This window comes from Podarcis muralis, chromosome 6, assembly GCF_964188315.1.
Source record: "Podarcis muralis chromosome 6, rPodMur119.hap1.1, whole genome shotgun sequence".
NCBI lineage: Eukaryota > Metazoa > Chordata > Lepidosauria > Squamata > Lacertidae > Podarcis > Podarcis muralis.
The window spans coordinates 50,948,124-50,968,309 of NC_135660.1; the positions used below are offsets into that span (position 1 = coordinate 50,948,124).

The 20,186-nt window shown below is 43.0% G+C and overlaps 1 protein-coding gene and 1 long non-coding RNA gene across 5 annotated transcripts in view; one reads left to right on the forward strand and one right to left on the reverse strand.

Moving 5' to 3' along the window:
• Nucleotides 1-16,366, forward strand: part of ATRNL1 (attractin like 1) — a 501,150-nt gene extending 484,784 nt beyond the window's left edge. For 2 of the 3 annotated variants that reach the window (XM_028730150.2, XM_028730148.2), the window contains 2 exons: nt 9,160-9,210; nt 13,461-16,366. In XM_028730150.2, the coding sequence (XP_028585983.2) occupies nt 9,160-9,210; nt 13,461-13,585 (176 nt within the window). In that variant the 3' untranslated portion in view covers nt 13,586-16,366. The remainder of the gene's footprint in view (nt 1-9,159; nt 9,211-13,460) is intronic. The other variant, XM_028730149.2, reaches the window with a different exon arrangement.
• The window catches only part of LOC114597461 (uncharacterized), a 43,091-nt gene that overhangs the window by 12,204 nt on the left and 10,701 nt on the right, over nt 1-20,186 (reverse strand). The gene's annotated exons all lie outside the window — the stretch shown is intronic.

Here is a 20,186-nt window from a genome sequence, read left to right on the forward strand (position 1 = left end):
GCCAGAGGTATTTTATAACCTGAAGTTACAAATAAAACTAGACACCAGTTATATATATAGAAGAAAAATTCAGTTTTGGGGAAAAAAATGCACATCATTTGTCAAAAGGAAAGCAGCCTTCATAATTTGTCGATGTATGGCTCCAACTTTTTCCATTATTTATGAGTCTGCAACATTTTTTGTAACAGTTCCTTCACCACATTAGCTTGCTCAATGGAAAACATTCCTGTGACTCAAACCTATGAGCAAAGTCCTAGTCATTTCTGCTGGACTGAGTTAAATCAATATGCTGAATGAGATTGGGCCAGCTTTGGTAATGGAGCTAGCCAATATTGAGAGGAGGATATTTACTATTTTGCTTTTCTCGCTTTCTTTCCCCCCCTGATGTGTCTGATGTTTATGGGTGTACTGCAGATAATCTGACTAGCCATGCATCACAAATGTTTGAAGGCCTGGAGGTCTCACACAGTAATCTGCTTTCCAAATTCTAAGAACTGGTTGACTTAATCCTGAATTAAATACCAAAGATTATTTATTTGTCATTATGACTGCTAGCAATGGAATCTGAGATGCACTGAATATTTAATGGCAGAATTCAGCTGGATACTGAATAACTGGAAAATCTTAATTTTGCTTAACAAACATTTTTTTCATAAAAAAAACCCCAAGCTTAAAGGAAAAAGTCAACAATATATTAAAGTAGAATGTTAGCAACTGCCTCCCCCCAAAACGCTTCTGATCCTGGTAGTTACTCAGCCTTACCGAATGTAATGTATAAGAGAGAACACATTATGGGTGCAGATAGAATAGAAGACATTATAGGTGAAGATAGTATCTACTTTTGATTAAAGTGGTGTACCAGAATTTTTGTTCACCATAATAATTCATCTAAGAAGATATTCATCACCAAGTAAAGTTTGTGAGTTGTGAAGGAAAATATAGTTCTACAATACGAAATACAGTACAAGACCTTCAACCTCTGTCGTCGTGTAACGTCTTTGCCAACTGCAGCACTAAACTCAGTCCATCTGAAGGTATCTAGGCATACAAATCTAATTCAGAGTTTAGAGGCACCCCAGAAATGAATATATTGAGAGTATGTGAAGCGAGATAGAAGTGGGTCAACTAGTTGTTCCAGTTTTGAAAGGAAATTTTAGAAAAGCAACTTGTTCTTCAGACATTGCTGTTGAGGACAAAACTAAAACTAAAATAGATGCTGTTACATGCCCAGGCAATTGGTAACTAGGCTCTGTCTGCTGCTCTTTTGCATAAAAGCTGGAACTGACTGTCCCAATTAGATTACAATTACCCCTGCTCAGAGGTCTTGGATAACACAGGCTTTTTAGATGCAAAAGAGTCATTCTTCAAAAGGCCAAGGGATTTCTCCTTGTAAGGCAGAAAACAAGCAAGGCAAATATAAATGATTCATAACTGTAACCCTGACCATTCTCCCTCCAAATTCATTTCCCTCAGCCTCACACTGTCTTTCTGTTCCTGCATTTTACCTTTATTTATCCTTCAGGCGTCTTTCCGTATATTACATCCTATTTCCCAAGTCTGTCTATGAGAGTGGGCTGATGTTAGGGCTGCAAAACTGATAGAAAGGTACCAACTCGGCCAATTAGGGGCTTTCTGGGCCCCGTATTGCCAGTCAAAGGATGCAAACGTTGATTTCCCATTATTATTTTAAAGTTGTGTATTTTTATTTTGCACATATATGCTTTGTGCAAGTATGCATACTGGGGCAGGTGAGTCCCACAGATGTAGACTCTCTATTTCTACCCAGAATTGAGATTGAGGACTTCATTCGGGAACCATACCGTGAGTGTGAAATGAAACACTGAGCATCTTTTTGCCACCAGGAAACGTAAGAATTCTAATCTCCATTGGGAAAGATTAGCCACCCATCTTTGAGAGGGCCTATCACTGCCTCCCCATTCTCTTTCCCCTAGGTAAGAGTTTCTTGCCTAGAAGTACGGAGAAGGCATCAGAAGGGGACACTGAGGAGCCTCTTAAGACTGATTGACTGATTGACTGAGAGACTGGGTAATCTGCTTTGTGCGGATTGAGTTCTTTCTATGGGCTTGCTTGATTTGAAGCTTGTAGTTTGGTCCACTTGTTTGAGCTATATACTTTGGGTTCTCTGCTGTGGATTCATAGAAAAAAGCTGTCTACAAACTAGATACTCTCAGCCTCAGTGTTTCCCATCTGTAAAATGGATACACATTTTTAGAATATTTTCCAGGTGTTTAATTTCTTAATACTATTTATGTGAGTGACAAACATGGTCTTAAATTAGTTTTGCACTTTTAGTTCTTCCTATGTGAGACATTTGTAGCCTATGTCATATCAACTGTGTTGGCCTGCATCATTTATAGAAGGGTTGCTTGGCAGTAGAAGACTTGGAACAGGGCTATAGCTCAGGGGCAGAGCATCAATTTTGCATGTAGATGGTCCCAAATTCAATCCCCAGCGTCTCCAGGCAACACTGGGAGAGACTCCCTGTATGAAACCCTGGAGAGTTGCTCCTAGTCAGTGCTCACAATACTAAGCTAGATGGATTTGACTTGCGGCATGGAAGCTTCCTATGTACCATATTTTTCGCCCTATAGGACGCACTTTTTCCCCTCCAAAAATGAAGGGGAAATCTGGGTGTGTCCTATGGGGCGAATGCAGGCTTTCGCTGAAGCTTGGAGAGCGAGAAGGGTCGGTGCGCACCGACCCCTCTCACTCTCCAGGCTTCAGGAAGACATCCGCAGCCTAGGCAGCCCTGTGGGAGTTCCCGCAGGGCAGTCTAGGCTGCGGATAGTAGCCTGCTTCCCAGAGCGCCGGGCACACTGAAAGCAGAGCTCCCGGCGCTTCAGGAACACATCCGCAGCCTGCTTCCCGGAGCGTCGGGCGCCCTGAAAGCAGAGCGCTCGGCGCTTCGGGAACACATCCGCAGCCTAGGCAGGGATGTCTAGGCTGCGGATAGCAGCCTGCCGCCCGGCGGGAGGGGCGCCCTGAAGCTGAGCGCCCCGCGCGCCGGACAGACATCCGCAGCGTGGGGAGCCCTGCAGAGCGCCCGGTGCTTTGGGAACACATCTGCAGCCTAGGGAGCCCTGCGGGAGGTCCCGCAGGGATGTCTAGGCTGCGAATAGCAGCCTGCCGCCCGGTGGGTGGGGCACCCTGAAGCAGAGCGCCCCACGCGCCGGACAGACATCCGCAGCGTGGGGAGCCCTGCAGGAGTTCCCCGCAGGGCTCCCCACGCTGCGGATAGCAGCCTGCCGCCCAGCGGGCAGGGCGCCCTGAAGCTGAGCGCCCCGCGCGCTGGACAGACATCTGCAGTGTGGGGAGCCCTGCAGAGCGCCCGGCGCTTTGGGAACACATCCGCAGCCTAGGCAGCCCTGCGGGAGGTCCCGCAGGGATGTCTAGGCTGCGGATAGCAGCCTGCTTCCCGGAGCGTCGGGCGCCCTCAAAGCAGAGCGCCCGGCGCTTCGGGAACACATCGGCAGCCTAGGGAGCCCTGCGGGAGGTCCCGCAGGGATGTCTAGGCTGCGAATAGCAGCCTGCCGCCCGGTGGGTGGGGCACCCTGAAGCAGAGCGCCCCACGCGCCGGACAGACATCCGCAGCGTGGGGAGCCCTGCAGGAGTTCCCCGCAGGGCTCCCCACGCTGCGGATAGCAGCCTGCCGCCCGGCGGGCAGGGCGCCCTGAAGCTGAGCGCCCCGCGCGCTGGACAGACATCTGCAGTGTGGGGAGCCCTGCAGAGCGCCCGGCGCTTTGGGAACACATCCGCAGCCTAGGCAGCCCTGCGGGAGGTCCCGCATGGATGTCTAGGCTGCGGATAGCAGCCTGCCGCCCGGTGGGCGGGGCACCCTGAAGCAGAGCGCCCCGCGCGCCGGACAGACATCGGCCAGCCCCACAAGCTCGGGGGACAGCAGGGAGGCGCAGCGCCGCCATCCCGCTGTTCCTCGACCTGGTTCGGTTTCCCCAACCTGCTTTTGGGGGGGAACTAGGTGCGTCCTATGGGACGAAAAATACGGTACATGTAATGTAATAACAGACTTATGTCTCTGGTAGTTTCCTATGGTATGTCTCTGGTAGTTTCCTATGGACTCTGTTCCTTTTCCACTGGGCTCCAGCCCAGACCTTGCCCGACTAGGTACCCAAATTTTGTTGTCTTGCAGTGGAAAACTCTTGTTGCAGTAAACATCTGAAATAACAACTATAGCTTGCGCTGTGAAAATCACCTCTTCCTGTTCACCCTTCTTTATCACTGGATAGTGGCAACCAGTACATTTGTTTTATAGGGAAGATAAAACAAATCCTAAACTGATTAAACTTTAAAGCACATAGCTTTCTCTCCTTCAGCTACTGCTTGGTGATAGGGACTTGGAAGAATAGCATGCTTTCCACATGGGCCACAGCTAATGTCTACTAAGGAGTTGGGATTTGCCATGGAGGAGGTGGCAAAATGTGGAGTATGGGGAAGCTTTGAAGTAGTCTGACAAGGATAGATTTTAACAAGGAACCAAGAAGAAATGAGTATCTGAGACAAAAGCAAATGGGACACTTTATGCTTCTAATGTTTTTCTTTCTCCTTTGCTAAGCTCCTATCAGGAGACTGTCAAACCTAACCACAATATCAACAGCAAAGATAGTGATGCTTTGATCATTACTCAGATCGACCAGGTTTTCCCTATTATATGGCATCTATTTGAAGTGAAAATGAGGCACCGTGAATCTCTTTGGAAATGGCAGGATTTTGTAAGGGATAGCATCAAATATCAGTTTTGTAGAATATTATCATTAATTTCAGTACAAAAGAAGAAAAGAATGAAAAGAAAGAAATTGTTACAAGCCACTGACATTTCCGATAAAACTGAAGATTCTGTTGCTTTCCCAATTTAGTATTATTGATCATTTCCATATTACTTTAAGTATGCAGTGTGCTTTATAGTGTGCTTTTCCTTATCTCACAGATCCTCACAACACCCACTAAGGCTAAGAAAGATTTCTCCCCCACAGATTTTAAACCAGGATTTCCAAAACCCCAATACTCTTATTCAACAGATTATATTTTTAGCAAGGCTTTGGGCTTTCACTGGAACAGGTAAAATAGAAAACATAAGTGAAAAAGTCTGGGTAAAATGAAGACATACATTTTGTGTTTCAAGGACTATCATTTCTTTGATATGTGTGACATTTCTCTGTCAACAGCTCATTCTGATTGGCATGTGGGATAACAGCAGAATGAGATTTCCAGGGTAAATACATGGATTAAAGGAGATTATACTAGTAACTGTAAATGGATGATAAATGCTTTAGTTTTCTGTATTTCTGGGAGGAAAAAACAAAGTCTGTTCCAAAACATGGTCATAAGGGATGTATAAAATTAGATGGTCCTTATCACACTACAGGGTCTCCTATTTGCATTTACCCCCTTTTTAAAAAGTTTACTTCCCTAAAATGAAGCAAAACATGGAAACAAGCAGTTCTGCTTGAATTATGAATTAGAACATGCATATGCATATGTATGTGCACTGATCATTTTGCATAATTTATTCCAGTCATAAGATTTGAGGTTACTGACTGTAGAATTGGAATGGGGAAAAATTTTAACTTCCTAGTTACAGCTTTCCATCCTTTAAGTTCCAGTCACCTAGCTCTTGCTGATCTGTTTTGACACTGATTTAACAGCAGAAAACAGAATCAGCTGAAAAATGCAAACTACAAACTATAAGTCACTAATGTTGCAGAGTCTTCACTGTTTACAATAAGGTAAGGTGGAGTTTTCTCTTCTACCTTGGAGATCACACACGATTCAGGTGTGATTAACATACTACACTATAGTCACAAATCAGTGAATAAGGATTTCCTTGAAATCAAATTAGAAGAACAAACAGCATTGTGAAAGCAGAGGTGTCTTCTTATGATTAACTGATTCACTATTAATGAGCAGACACACTTTAAAAGTAGAAACTGATTATTTGGGTGGAAAGGATCTATCATGCATCAAATATCTATGCTAAGTAAAAAGTCTGTGTAATTGGATTTTTAAGAAGTTAGGTGCAGTGTTAGGGAGCTGCTGAACACAGATCTGTTTAGCTTCCAAAATTTGCTTCCAAAGGTTATTTCAAGGCACTTTAGTTTATAAATCTGCCAACATAATTGCCTCTCAGAGAATGTTTATTGTGCTACATATTTAGGGATGACAGTTGTGGTGACAGCTGCTTCCATGTGGTGAGTCCAAGACAAAGTACTACTGAATGGGATTTTGTTCCATAAAAGAAAATAGCACTGATCTGCCTACAATACAAATATTTGATTTAATGGAGTTGTAGTTCATATCATTACTTAAATGGACACACTTTTCCACATCCTAACCAAAAACTGACAGTGAAAAAGAAGAGGGTACTTTAGGTAAGGAGGTAGAAGTGAGCCAAAAATGAGGGAGAGAGGAAGCAGAAGTCTAAAGGTGACATGAAGGACACCAGGGTCTTAGAGAGGGGGAGCCTGGAGGAAGGGAACAGAGACGGTGAACTGGGGACTGAAGAAAGAGGAATAGGAGAAGAAAGGTGACTGCCTGAGAACTACATGTATGCCATCTTTCATTCCATGATGGAACAAAACAAAAGAAGATGGGAAATGAGAGCACCTTGATTCATTTTAATAGGGTTTGGCTACAGATAAACCCAGTTGAAATGAATGGGGGCTGAAATGCAGCCTTGCATTGTGAGCTGAGTCCAACACAGCATCTTTGAACACAGAGGTGGGAGATGATGAAAGGATGGCTAAGGGCACCTGATTTGTACCTTTCAGTAGTTCTTCGGTTTATGATGCGTTCAGTAAATGTACTCTCTCTGAATAATGGGTGCAAGTGAAGTTAATGTTTATAAATAAGGCTAGCAAGAGTAGAAACCCTGGCATAACATTAAGATAGTGCTCACACCATTATAAATGAGAGCTGATGAACCAGGATATTTTCATATGTGCTTGCAGAGTGCTTTAGTGCACTGAAACGATCATAATAAATGACAGAACCTAGTAAAAATGCCCAGTGTGTAATTATAAATAGTATTGATGAAATAAAAATGAAGATGTACTTGTTGAGCTCCATGGTGATCTATGTTAACCACTGATTAGACATTCTAATTCCCATTATTTTCTCAGTAGGGTTGAAATTTCACTAGAGCCATTTGCATTAACTTTCATAGGTACAGGGATCTCTGATATTATTAATATACTAAGTAATGAGTTCATTGCACTAATGCAGCTGCATTTAGTCCTCAGTTACTGGGCTTTTACAGGAGCTTTTGGGGGGGGGGGAACTAACCAAGGAAATTGCAGCAATGCGAAGATTTTGGTTTTAAACGGCATTAGAGGACCATCTTTTCTGTTTTTAACTTGCCTGCATGACAACTCTTGCCTAATCTGGTTGTTGTTCTAAATTTCTTTGTGACATTATGGTTAACTTCTTTAATTTTCATTTAGAGTATTAAAGATTCTACACTGATGGGTCTTTACTGTAATTATCATAGTGTGTTCCGTATTGTAAATGTTCAGATTCTGCATAACAATGTGAAAATGCCAGTAATTTAATCTAATAAAGTTATCTATCCAGAATGGTATCTTACAATAATATGTATTTAAAAAAGGGATGTATTCCAATTATCCGCCTAACCAAAACTAGCAGGTCATCTTTAACACCCTTCACTTTAACAAAGGAGAAAGCGTTAGCATGATAAATTTTTAATTAAAATGAACAATAGAGGAATGGGGAAACTTACATTTCTCAGCCAGCAAATAAAACTAAAGTATAAAATGTTGGTTTCTTATTCTGGAAGGTAATATGGTCTTCCATCAGTTAGTATGTAGCTGTATACAACAAAATGGGGGGGGGGGAGAGATTCAAACATCCCAGCCTGGGTATTTCTATTTAAATCTGATTACAGTGAAATAAAACTGTAGCTATTAAAGGTTTAAAAGAACTACAAATACAAGCAGTAAAAGAAGACAGTTAGTAAATGAGGTAGTAAAACATTTCAGCAGGGCAAACAGTTTATAGCTCACTGCCTTCTGTAGCAGGCGGCTCTATTCACCAAAGCCTCACGTGTGGTTCCCTGAATTGCACTTAAGCCTGCAATTAACCTTTCACGCCTAATGAAGCTGTTTTGCTGGAAAATTAAAATGTATAGTACTGCCTGCTCTTGCAAAAGTTGTGGGGAGCGGGGAAAGCTATCTCAGAATGAATCCATTTTCAAAGCCTATTGTTCAAATGTAAAATTCAAGTGTTGCACTTACATCTTAAATTGCACACCATATTTGCAAGGCAATCTGCTTTATTGTGGTACATTTTATTTCTGTACTTATTAATTGTTCTGCATAATTGTCAAGAATAAAAAACCCGCACACCAGTAATTTTATAGTTAGGCATTTAGTGCTTGAGGATCAACTATTACCACTAAATTGCCATTAGGGAAGACTATAGTTGTTCTATGTACAACCAAGATAATATTGTTTTTTCTTGTTTCTAGTGTTGTCTTTTAAAAATAATAATGTCATTTTCTCTGGCATATTGGATTGGCCGTTCCTTTTAATGGTGTCTCTAGCATTCACTAAAGGAAACTATAGATTGTTTCCTAACCAAAGGTTATGAAAATAGTCATCCCCATTTCTGTAAAGCTAAAACTGATTTGATAAATCCTATTCCAAGATGGACTTGGAACTTCCTGACCTCGAGATCACAGAGAAGCTTCTGACCTGTGCATGTGACTCATTAATTCTGCTTCTGTTATTTGATACTGAACCATGCTGATTCTACAGTACTACTGCTACAGAACTGAAGAAACAGAGGTTCTCAGCTCAGGAGGGAGTATTTTTAAAGGGGGAATGCATGAAGTAAATTATAACAAGCCATGAAACTAGGGGTGACAAATGGGAGATATCATAGGATTTACATTTCCAGCCAATAATATTAACTCTAACTGTTTGGAAACACAACCCTATTAAATAAAGGTAAAGCATATAATAAATATTTAAGCCCCAGCATTTTTATTGACTCTTTGGTTGCATTTTGATGTAAATTCTACTTGCCAGCAGCGTCTGTGCATCATTTTGACTTGGTAAATGAAATTCTTTTAGACCGCCAGTCTGAAGTAATGAATTGTTCCCCTAGTTAATTGTACTGCTTTGATAACAAGGAACAGTGTTGGGCCTAGAGAACACGGTAAGTGAATTCCATCGGATGATTTGTGTGACGTTTTGAAAAATGATCTTCTAGAGTGACTTGATATTAATGGAACTCTAACAGCATGCAAGCATGTCCCAGTATGCAGTTTCAGATTGAAAAGAAGCAGTTCCTTCTGAATAGTGGCGTAAGAGGAACAGCATCCAATAAAGCATATTTCAAGAAAATGAAAACTTGGTAAAAAAGCATGTTAGGTTCAGCTCTTTTGTGAGTTCAGGGTGTCCAGTAAAAAGTGCCTTGATGTGTTTTATTGGGGAGCACATTCAATCCCTAGCCTGATCCTAGATCAGTTCACTAACTGTAACAGGAAAGCGGTAACATTTGAAGATTTAACTAAAGACAGTTGCTGACAAGCAAGTATCAATCTGGTGCTTGCTTGATTATTTGCTTACTACTAAATCAATTCACTAGTATAACCTGGTCTGTGGAGACCGAATGCCACTTAAAAATGCTGCACAACAATGCCTCAGTGTGCCAGAGAAGTGGATGCACTGGCACTGGAAATGAGGACAGGTCATAGACTTGGCCTTGCACTGGAGCCAGAGCACTAGTCGTATGTGCTAGAAAGGCATCAATGAAAGTGAAAACTTGAGGCTAATATCAACTGGAACCAGTCTAAGGCTAGAGCTGTGCATATGGAATTTTTTAAATTGTTCTCAGAGCAAAGCGAAAGACAGAAACAAGAGGTTTCTCAACTACAAGCAGGAGTGGGCAGTACAGAAACACACACACACACACACACGAAAACATACCGTATTTGGCATTTATCAGCGCATGACCTGAAAAGAGAAATAAAGATGTAAAAGGTCCTTGGACAGTCATGGTAAGCTGACTTGGGCTCTCTACCAACCTCCAGGATACACATTTCTTCCTGACTTACTCACAAATTCAAGAGTTCTTCAGTAGCCTGAACATTGGGTTCAGAGCCCTGTAGATGTCTGATGTCTTTCTGCACCTTGAAAGCACATTAATGATGCAATCCAGTGCATGTTTCTTTCTAACCCATACTCTCAGGTAAATGTGTTTGGATTGCAACATATGTTATATTTTTAAGACTGGTGGGCATCAATTAATTTGGATCTTTCTTTCATCCCGAGGGCTCAAAGCAAGTCCTAGTTTTCTGTCCAACTAAGCTTTCTTCAGAAAGGGCCCACTGAAATTAATGAATGTAAGGTAGTCATTTCTATTAACTTCAATGGGTCTACTCCAACTACCGTTGGCTACAACCCCTAGCACTACTTCTTACAAAGGACACTTTCATGCTGAACACTGCTATTCCAGCCACCAATGCCACAGTGCTACTGAATGATGCAAAATCAGAGAATGGCAATTATGATGAAGGAAATGATTTCATGGCCCATGCTTGTATGGATCCATTAAAGGATATGAATTAGGGCCAAACTACATCACACAATGTGGCAAAGCATGCTTATGTAATTATGTACAGTGGTGCCTCACAAGACGAAAAGAATCCGTTCCGCGATTCTCTTCGTCTAGCGTTTTTTTCATCTTGCGAAGCAACCCCCTTAGCGGATTAGCGCTATTAGCGGCTTAGCTGCTATTAAAGGCTTAGCGGCTGAGCTACTAAAAGGCTATTAGCAGCTTAGCGGCTTAGAAAAAAGGGGGGAAAGCGGGGGGGGAAATGGCGGGACTCGCAAGACATTTTCGTCTTGCGAAGCAAGCCCATAGGGAAATTCGTCTTGCGAAGCAACTCAAAAACGGAAAACCCTTTCGTCTAGCGGGTTTTCCGTCTTGCGAGGCATTCGTCTTGCGGGGCACCACTGTAATGCAAAAGGAATAAGGACTGTGGTAGTTTCTCATGCTGCAGTTCCAATAAACATCTACCGTATTTTTCACCCTATAGGACGCACTTTTCCCCCTCCAAAAATGAAGGGGAAATGTGTGTGCATCCTATGGGGTGAATGCAGGCTTTCGCTGAAGCCTGGAGAGCGAGAGGGGTTGGTGAGCACCGACCCCTCTCGCTCTCCAGGCTTCAGGAAACTCTGCGCAAGCCGCGGGAGCCCTCCCCCGGCTTGTGCAGAGCCGCCTCTTATCCCGAAGCCCCGGCGTGCTGGGCAGTCGCGCCGTTGCTTCGGGTAGCTCCGCGCAAGCCGCGGGAGGGCTCCCACGGCTTGTGCAAAGCAGCCTGTTCTGGGGGCTGGGGTTGGGGGAAGCTCGGGCTTCCCCCAACCCAGCCCCACGCCTGGGGGGGGGGGAAATAAATTTTCCCCCTTTATTTCCCCCCCAAAAAACTAGGTGCACCTTATGGGCCGGTGCGTCCTATGGGGCGCAAAATACGGTATACATATATACATACATACAGATACAGATGACACAGACACAAACACACTGCTATTTGTCTTAGGAAAGAAGTTCCCAATGGTGGTAGTGCCAGCTTCCTTTCTGTGGTAAACAGACATTCTAGGCAAGGAGGGTTTTCTTTGGGACCACTACAAAAGGTATTTATCACATGCACCACAGTTCTGATCCCCCCCTCCATGCTACCTGAAGCATAATAAACAAGCATCACCAAACTACGTGTTTAGTGCAATGTGAGGAAGTGATCCTGAGCAGGGAGGAAGATTAAAGGAAGCATCTTTGTAGGAGCTTCACAGCTCCGCTTAGAAAGAGTCAGGCTGTGGGACAACAAAGCAAGTGAAAAGAATACTCTGACTCATGAGGAGAAAGATGGCCCTGCCCTGAGATGCTGCCATAATTAGTATCATGGGGAAGCATCTGACAGCATCCAGAATGATGTGGGGAGAGATAAACTAGCCTTCTTCTCTGTGAACAGCAGGGAAGAGTTTTGCAACAAGTTGATCTACTCTTGTGGAACCTGGAAAAGCATATAGTGAATCCAAAAGGCTACTTCTACATTTTAACTTTGCCCCCTGAGAAATAACTGTCCCTTTTGAACCCCGTTGGGTCTTCTGACAAGCCATGAAACATTCTTTGCACATGTTGGATTCTGGATTCTGGATTCTGCCCTCTGTATCTGTGCTTTTGCAACATGGAAATGATTTTGATTCAGTAAAAAGTATGAGGGAATAATTTACAGATACATCTAATTTTTGCATACTGACATGTTGACAAGCTATATATCCACTCAGTGAACTGAAGAACAGTGTATGGTGGCACAATTAGAAATCAAAGTCAAGAATCTTCAAATATTGTATGATATTTAAGTATCAGCATTCTCATGGCTGTTCTTAATTGACAAAACATGCAGAGTTGTAGTTAGTAAGGCAATTCACTGATGCCTCCTTTTCCCTGACCCCCTGGCCTTGCACACATGCTTAAGTGCCAGCTTAAGTCTTTTGTTCTTCCAGGCCTTTTAAGATCTGGTTTTAAGTATGTAGCATGGTTGGGGATTTTAATGTGCTTTTCGTGATTCTGCTCAATGGTACAAAGAACTATAACGTCTTTTTTTGCAGCCCACCACAGCCAATTTGTGCTGGTACCCACAGCACTTTTATCAAGATGTGATCTGGCACCCCTCTTTTTTTTTTACCCAAAAAACCCAGTGCTTTTTGTAGATATTATTTTATAGTACTGGTTTTGTTGTTTGGGTTTTTGTGCTGCTTGTCTCATAAATACACACACCCTAATCCTAACCCACCCACCGCAATTCACTTGATGGGAAGCACTATTTAGATAAAATAGCTCAAATCTGTGTCTCCCAAGCCTTAATTAATACACCCTATTTCTTTTTAAAAATAAAGAGCCAGCAGGGAAGGAGTGGGATTGGGACTATGGCACAGGGACAGAGGACTATAACTCTTTGCTTTCACTGGCTTCTGGTATTGCTTTGTTGTTGTTGTTTATATGAAAACCCAGCTACAGTGTGTGACAAGTGTCTTATTTACTTTCGTCATACCCTCCAACATTCCTTAGATGAAAATAGGGGTATTCTACTATATCAGTATCGCTGCTACTTAGTGGTATTATTAGTTTGGGGCCTTCTTTTTCCATCAGACTTTCCTAAAGGCAATACATAAATACAATGATTTCTGTGGTTAAAATACTGCAGTTTTGTATGTTTTCTCTCATAACTTTTGTACTAGAACAGGAGGAAATGCTCAAGCAATCATATGGCAAGTCTGATTCCATTGCTCATGAGCTAGTTTCTAGTGGAATTAGAAGCTCATCTCAGTGAAAGTAGAAAGAGAAAGCAGGAAAAAAGTATTCTCATAGCAGAATGTTAATTCCTCTTTTCCTTTTCCTTCCAGGACTGGCAATTGCAAGTGCACTGATAGACATTTCACAACAGAAGCCCTCAGAGTGTAAAGATAAGAGTTCGGCAGTCAGAAATCGAAAACACCACCTTTCAACACGTCAAGGAACTTGTGTCTGAGATTAAAATAACACATTTGTATATTCTGTAATGTTTTTCTTTCTTTTTTCTTTTTTAAAGAGCTTCCATTGTAAGCTAAAATACAGCCTCAGGTTTTATGGAGGCAACCTCTGGATGGTGGTAAGAATGGTGGTAAGAACCTCCAGGCTCAGATAGATTAGCACCTTCTTTCCGCTGTGCCCCAAAGCAGGGCATCTGGAATGACAAAGGTGAATATACTGGAGGACCTTATGAAAAGATTCTGACATCAGTAATGATATGAAAAATACTTCTCCACACTTCTTGTTATTCATATCAGGAAATAAAGAAAAATGTCTGGGAAAAGATAGTACATTGTTTTATAATGTGGAAGAAAATATATCATGGAAAATTAAAGTAAGTCTAAAGGACTTGTTATATAGCTAGAAGTGTTGAGTTATTCAGTTTCTCAGCTTGATTAGTGCTGAGATACACACACTTAAGAAAGCAGAAACTGACATTATTAGGGATATAAATAATATTATCATTACCCTGATATGAAGGCATAATTTGAACTTTGTGATAGGCAGATATAGCAAAAACCATGTATTTCAATGAGCCAGATGTAACAAAAAAACCTCTAAAAGGATTTATGCATATCAAAGATTTCTGCCTTCCAAAGGACCCTGCCACAGTCTAAGGTCTGAAGCAGGATAAAGACTGGACTTTTCTACTATGTAAGAATTCAGAATGGTGAATACAGCAAAGAGTACGTGCTTGTCTTCCATGCTAACCAACTAACTCATTATCAGATCTGACTGAGTTTGGGAAAGCGTGTCCAGCAGCCAAGATCCCTTTTTCCCCAATAGCCATCTCCAAAATTGCAAGACCCAGGAGAACAAAAATTGCAAGACTCTCTGCAGAAGAATATCTGATGCTTTTTTAACTAACATAATTGTGAAGGCTGAAGTCAAATGTAGCTTTAAGCATCCTGACGTCTATTGATTACAATAGTCTCAAGCATACTCAAGTTTGTGACAAATGGCCTCAATGTCCAGTGTTAAAATTAATGCCATATCCGCTTATTTGCAGAATAATGTTCCCCTGGCCACACTTACCCCTTTATCACAGTTATTTAAAAGTCCTCCCTCTCAGAGCAACAGATCCAAGCTCTTCGTATTCATTGCATTTAAGTAATTCCACTGTACCCTAAAATAAAGTCCCCAGTGGCTTGTATGAAGTTTTATCACTTGGAACTCTTGGAATGACTTTTCTGTATGTGAGATCACCTTATCAACAAAAGCTAAATTTTTTGGCTATTTTAAAGAAAATATCAAGCAGCGTCCTTGTTTTATTTTCATTATGCAGTTCAGCCCTTCCATTTACAGAAGGAACAATGATCCAGCAGTGGTAAATACTCACAGATGAGGGGGACCAATTTTTGGCCATTTTCCCTCCAGCTGCCACACCACCTCCCATGTTGTTTTGGAAATTCCCCCAACTCTCTAAGTGGAATGCCACAATAGGTGAATGATAAGGTGGTACCCAACTAAGTCATACTCAGAGTAGACCCACTGAAAATCAATGGGCGGGGTATAAATAATAAATTATTATTATAAATTATTATTATTATCAAATCTATTTGTTTCAATAGGTCTATTCCAGTTATAACTAATGTTGGAATCCAACCATAATATTTAATGTAAAAGTTGTTTGCGGAAGGTGGTGGCAGATGAAGCACGTTTATATTTAGGCTTAATGTCTCAAATTCAGGGAACGTTAAATGAATTCAAAATCAATTAAATTTACGTATTTAATTCTTCAACTTAAGCATCACTGAAATGAAGAAGACTAAATCTACAATTTTCTTTGGAGCTGAGCTGCACTCTGAATTGGTCACGGCAGGTTCCCCACCCAGTCGTCTTGCAAGAACTTCCTCATAAGGGCAAAGTAGCAGTCCTTAGTTTGACAGCTGCCTGTATGGGAGTTATCTATCAGCAGAGGTGTAAACTCTTACTTAAAGTGGAGTTGTGCTAATTATGAAAGCTATACAAATATAACTGATGTTTATAATTATACCTGCATTTTTTAATTAAAAAATCATTTTATTTCCGGAAGGGGGAGACATTTCACTGTTTACACTTTGACTACATAGTTACTTGCATGCCAAGATGGTGCAGTAGCAGTAATAACGCCCTGTTTGTGAGTTGGTAGGTGTTTTTCTTTTGTATTATCATTTGACTACTTAATTTGGATGAGGACTGAATGTATAAAAAAAGAAAAGAATTTAAATACATCAAAAGGAACTGTTGTACAGTATGTAGTTCCCTCTCATCCGAGGTCATTAGGTTACATTTTATCATGACTGCTATGCTGTTTTAATTAGTTGCACATTGATAAATTATGCTGGCATGATTGTTGAAATAGTTTCACATTTCAAAAGGAGACCTGATTCTTATGCTGAAGTTATGTTGTCACAGTGTGATGATTTTTGTTGACTGTTCTTACCTCACTTTGTTGTTATTCTAAACAAAGGACCCAGTTCTGCAAGCACTTATATGCCAATATGTTCTATTCATATGATCCTATTTACATATAATTTTTTCCAGAATTAGGGCAAAATTGACTTCTGTCAGAAATTATCAAAAAAAAAATATTGTAACTCCAATAAGAGTCTGTTTTTTTCTTAAAAAAGAAAACCCTTCTGTCATTGTAATGTTGATTTGCTTAAAGAAAACAAATCATTAGAATTGGCATGTATGATGAGTAAGATAATTATTTGAAGAAAGACAAAAGAGAAATAAAAGACTTGGCTATAAATTTCCTAATTTCCCCCAACATGATTTAGTTACCAAAAGTTTGTGTATTTTGTGAGTCTACCTACATTTATTGGACAGGTATTCTATGAAATAGTTACCCTGGTGAAGCATGAACCCTGGCAAACTAGGGTTTTTTGAAAGTATATTCTGCAACATAGGAGTGAAGCAGTAATTGTGCATGACACACTGGATTTATACTGGACCATCCACACATCATTCAGCTTTATTAGTTCTGCGGTGCTTCCCAAACAATACCACATTATTGCTATCTAGGGCAATAATAGGGGCACTATTGTACTACAGTACAAAAAAAGCAGAACAAAAAACATACCCAGAATATTTGTGGAATGAAAAGGTTTGGATAGCAAGCAGCTATTGGACACACACTGTCCAAAAAACAAAATAAAACAGTATGTATGCCAAAACTGTTGCAGGTGGAAACACTATTGGAAGTGGGATCAGGTATAATGCTCTGTCAATGAATGCAGAATATAAAAGACAATAGCAGGGCCTCGTGTTTAATTTTAAAAGAATGATAGTGTTGATAACAGCACTTCAAGATAGTGAGAAATTTTTATAGAGTTGACAATTAAAATCAGCAATAAATGGTGGGACTTCCTGTGTTGGTCTCATAATTGGTTTGACATGCATTAACATCTGAACCTTTTTTTTTTTTTAAATTGTGGACAGAATTACTCATGAAAGGCTCTCTTCTACCAATACACTAGATTGATTTGCAGATAATGATATCTTATTTATTCATTTTCCTACATTTATATCCTACCTTCCCTCAAAGGAACCCAAAGCATACATGGTCTAGGAGGACTAACAACCTGTAAACTAGGTTAAGCCAATGGGGTTTGGGTTACGTGAGGATTTTAACCTGTTTTCTTCAGTCCAACACGCTAACCATGTTTGCAAGGATTTCATCCAGGGTATTTCCCCCTCTACTTTGATCTTCCTGCAGCGGATTATCTTGCAGAGAAAATAATTGCAGCTACACAGACTGCATAACACCAAGTAACTTTCTCCTCTCAGCTGCTCCCTGCTGAGCAGGAAGGGAACTGAAAAGCCCAGGAGAAATTCAGCTGTGAACTATTTCCAGCTCAAGGGCCAGAAGTACTCCACCCTTGGTTTAAGGATGGGCATATCTGTCAACTTTGGTTTCTTGTAGTTTCTCATTTTCCCACCCTTAAGCTCTCCACATTTTCACATCAGTATTCTTATTCACATTCTATCGTATGATCTTCACTCATGCAGTAAGGCTTTTGATAAAGTCCCCCATGATATTCTTGTGGAGAAGCTGGTAAATTGTAGTCTGGATTGGGTAACTGTTAGGTGGATTTGGTGTTGGTCGACTGACCCAACCCAAAGAGTACTCATTAATGGTCCTCGTCATCCTGGGGGAAAGTGACAAATGAGCTTCCACAGGGTTGTGTCCTGGGTCCTTTGTTGTTCAACGTCTTTATAAACATGTGGACGAAAGAATTGATGGGATTGCTCATAAAATTTGCAGATGACAGCAAACATAGTGGGGTAGCTAGTGCCAAAGAAGACAGAATCAGAATTCAAGATGACCTTAGCAGATCAGACAACCAAGACAAAATTACCGTGTTTTTCGCCCTTTAGGACGCACCGTCCCATAAGGCGCACCTAGTTTTTTGGGGGGGAAATAAAGGAAAAAAATTTCCTGAGCTCAGCGCGCCCAGGCTTCAGCATGCTGGCAACTCTCCGCAAGCCTCGGGAGCCCAGCACTGGGCTCCCACGCTTTGCGGAGAGCTGTGCGAAGCTTGGGCGCGCTGAGCTCGGCACGCCCAGGCTTCAGCATGCAGGTAACTCTCTGCAAGCCGTGGGAGCCCGGTACGGGCTCCCGCGCTTTGCGGAGAGCTGCGCGAAGCCTGGAGAGCGAGAGGGGTCGGTGCGCACCGACCCCTCTCACTCTCCAGGCTTCAGCAAAAGCCTGCATTCGCCCCATAGGACGCACACACATTTCCCCTTCATTTTTGGAGGGGGAAAAGTGCGTCCTATAGGGCGAAAAATACGTTAACGAATGAATGAATAGGGACAAATGTAAGGTTCTACACTTAGGCAGGAAGAACCAACTGCACAAATATTAAGATGGGGAGACACCTGGATTGCCAGTAGAACATGTGAAAAGAATCTAGGGGTCTTAGTATACCACAAGTTTAACATGAGACAACAGTATGATGCAGCAGCAAAAAAAGCTAATGTCATTCTAGGCTACATCAACAGAAGTATAGTGTCCAGATCAAGGGAAGACATTGTACTGCTCTATTCTGCCTTAGTCAGATCCCACCTGGAGTACTGTGTCCAGTTCTGGGTGCTACAGTCTAAGAAGGATATTGACGAGCTGGAATGTATGCCGAGGAGGACAACCAAGGTGATCAAGAGTCTGGAAACCAAGCCTTATTAGGAACAGTTGAGGGGGTTGGGCATATTTAGTCTGGAAAAGAGGAGACTGAGAGGAGATATGATAGGCATCTTCAAATATCTGAAGGGCTGTCACATGGAAGATGGAGAAAGGTTGTTTTCTCCTGCTCTGGAGGGTAGGACTTGAAACTACAGTGGTGCCTCGCAAGACGAAATTAATTCGTTCCGCAAGTCTCTTCGTCTTGCGAGTTTTTCGTCTTGCGATGCACGGTTTCCCATAGGAATGCATTGAAAATCAATTAATGCGTTCCTATGGAAACCGACTTCAGACCAGGTCCGGGGACAGTCTGTCCCCCGACCTCTTCTGAAGGCTGGGGGGGGGGACAAGGGCTTTTCTTCCCACCCCCAGCATTTTAAAAAAAACCTGGGACAGCGGAGACTTCTCCGCTGTCCCGGGGCGATCTTAAAATGCTGGTGGGCGGGAGCGAAGCCTCCGCTGCCGCCCGCCAGCATTTTAAAAAACCCCGGGACAGCGGAGGGCTTCTCCGCTGTCCGAGGCGATCTTAAAATGCTGGCGGGTGGCATTTTATAATCGCCCCGGGACAGTGGAGGACTTCTCCGCTGTCCAGGGCGATTTAAAAGCCCCTGGGAAGGCAGGAAGGGGGGACAAAGACTTTTGCCTCCCGCCTGCCTTCAGAAGAGGTCCTGGACCTCTTCTGAAGGCCGGCGGGGGGCAAAAGTCTTTGCTCCCCCCTGCCTGCCTTCCTGGGAGAGCGGAGAAAGGCAGCGCGTTTCTCCGCTGTCCCGGACGGCTTTTGAGGGCAGGCGGGCGGGGGGCGAAAGTCTTTGCTCCCCCCTGCCTGCCTTCCTGGGAGAGCGGAGAAAGGCAGCGCGTTTCTCCGCTGTCCTGGACGGCTTTTGAAGGCAGGGGGGGGGCAAAGACTTTCGCCCCCCGCCCGCCTTCAGAAGAGGTCCAGGACCTCTTCTGAAGGCGGGCGGGGGGCGAAAGTCTTTGCTCCCCCCCGCCTGCCTTCAAAAGCTGTCCTGGACAGGCTTCGCGGACCTCTCCGTAAGCAGCGGGAGCGCTCCCGCTGCTTGCGGCGAGTTGCCAGCATGCTGAAGCCTGCGCGCGCTGAGATCATCCTTCCGAAGCCGGGCGGCGGGAGCATCGTTCCGAAGCCGGGCGGCAGCGGGAGGTGTTCCAGCCCCGCCGCCCGGCTTCGGGGCATCGTTCCGAAGCCGGGCGGCGGCGGGAGGTGTTCCCGCCCCACCGCCCGGCTTCGGGGCATCGTTCCCAAGCCGGGCGGCGGCGGGAGGTGTTCCCGCCCCGCTGCCCGGCTTCGGAGGAGGTCCGAGGACAGTGGGGAAGACGCGCTGCGCTTCCCCGCTGTCCCGGAGATTTCCCTATGGGCTGTCGTCTTGCGAAGCAAGCC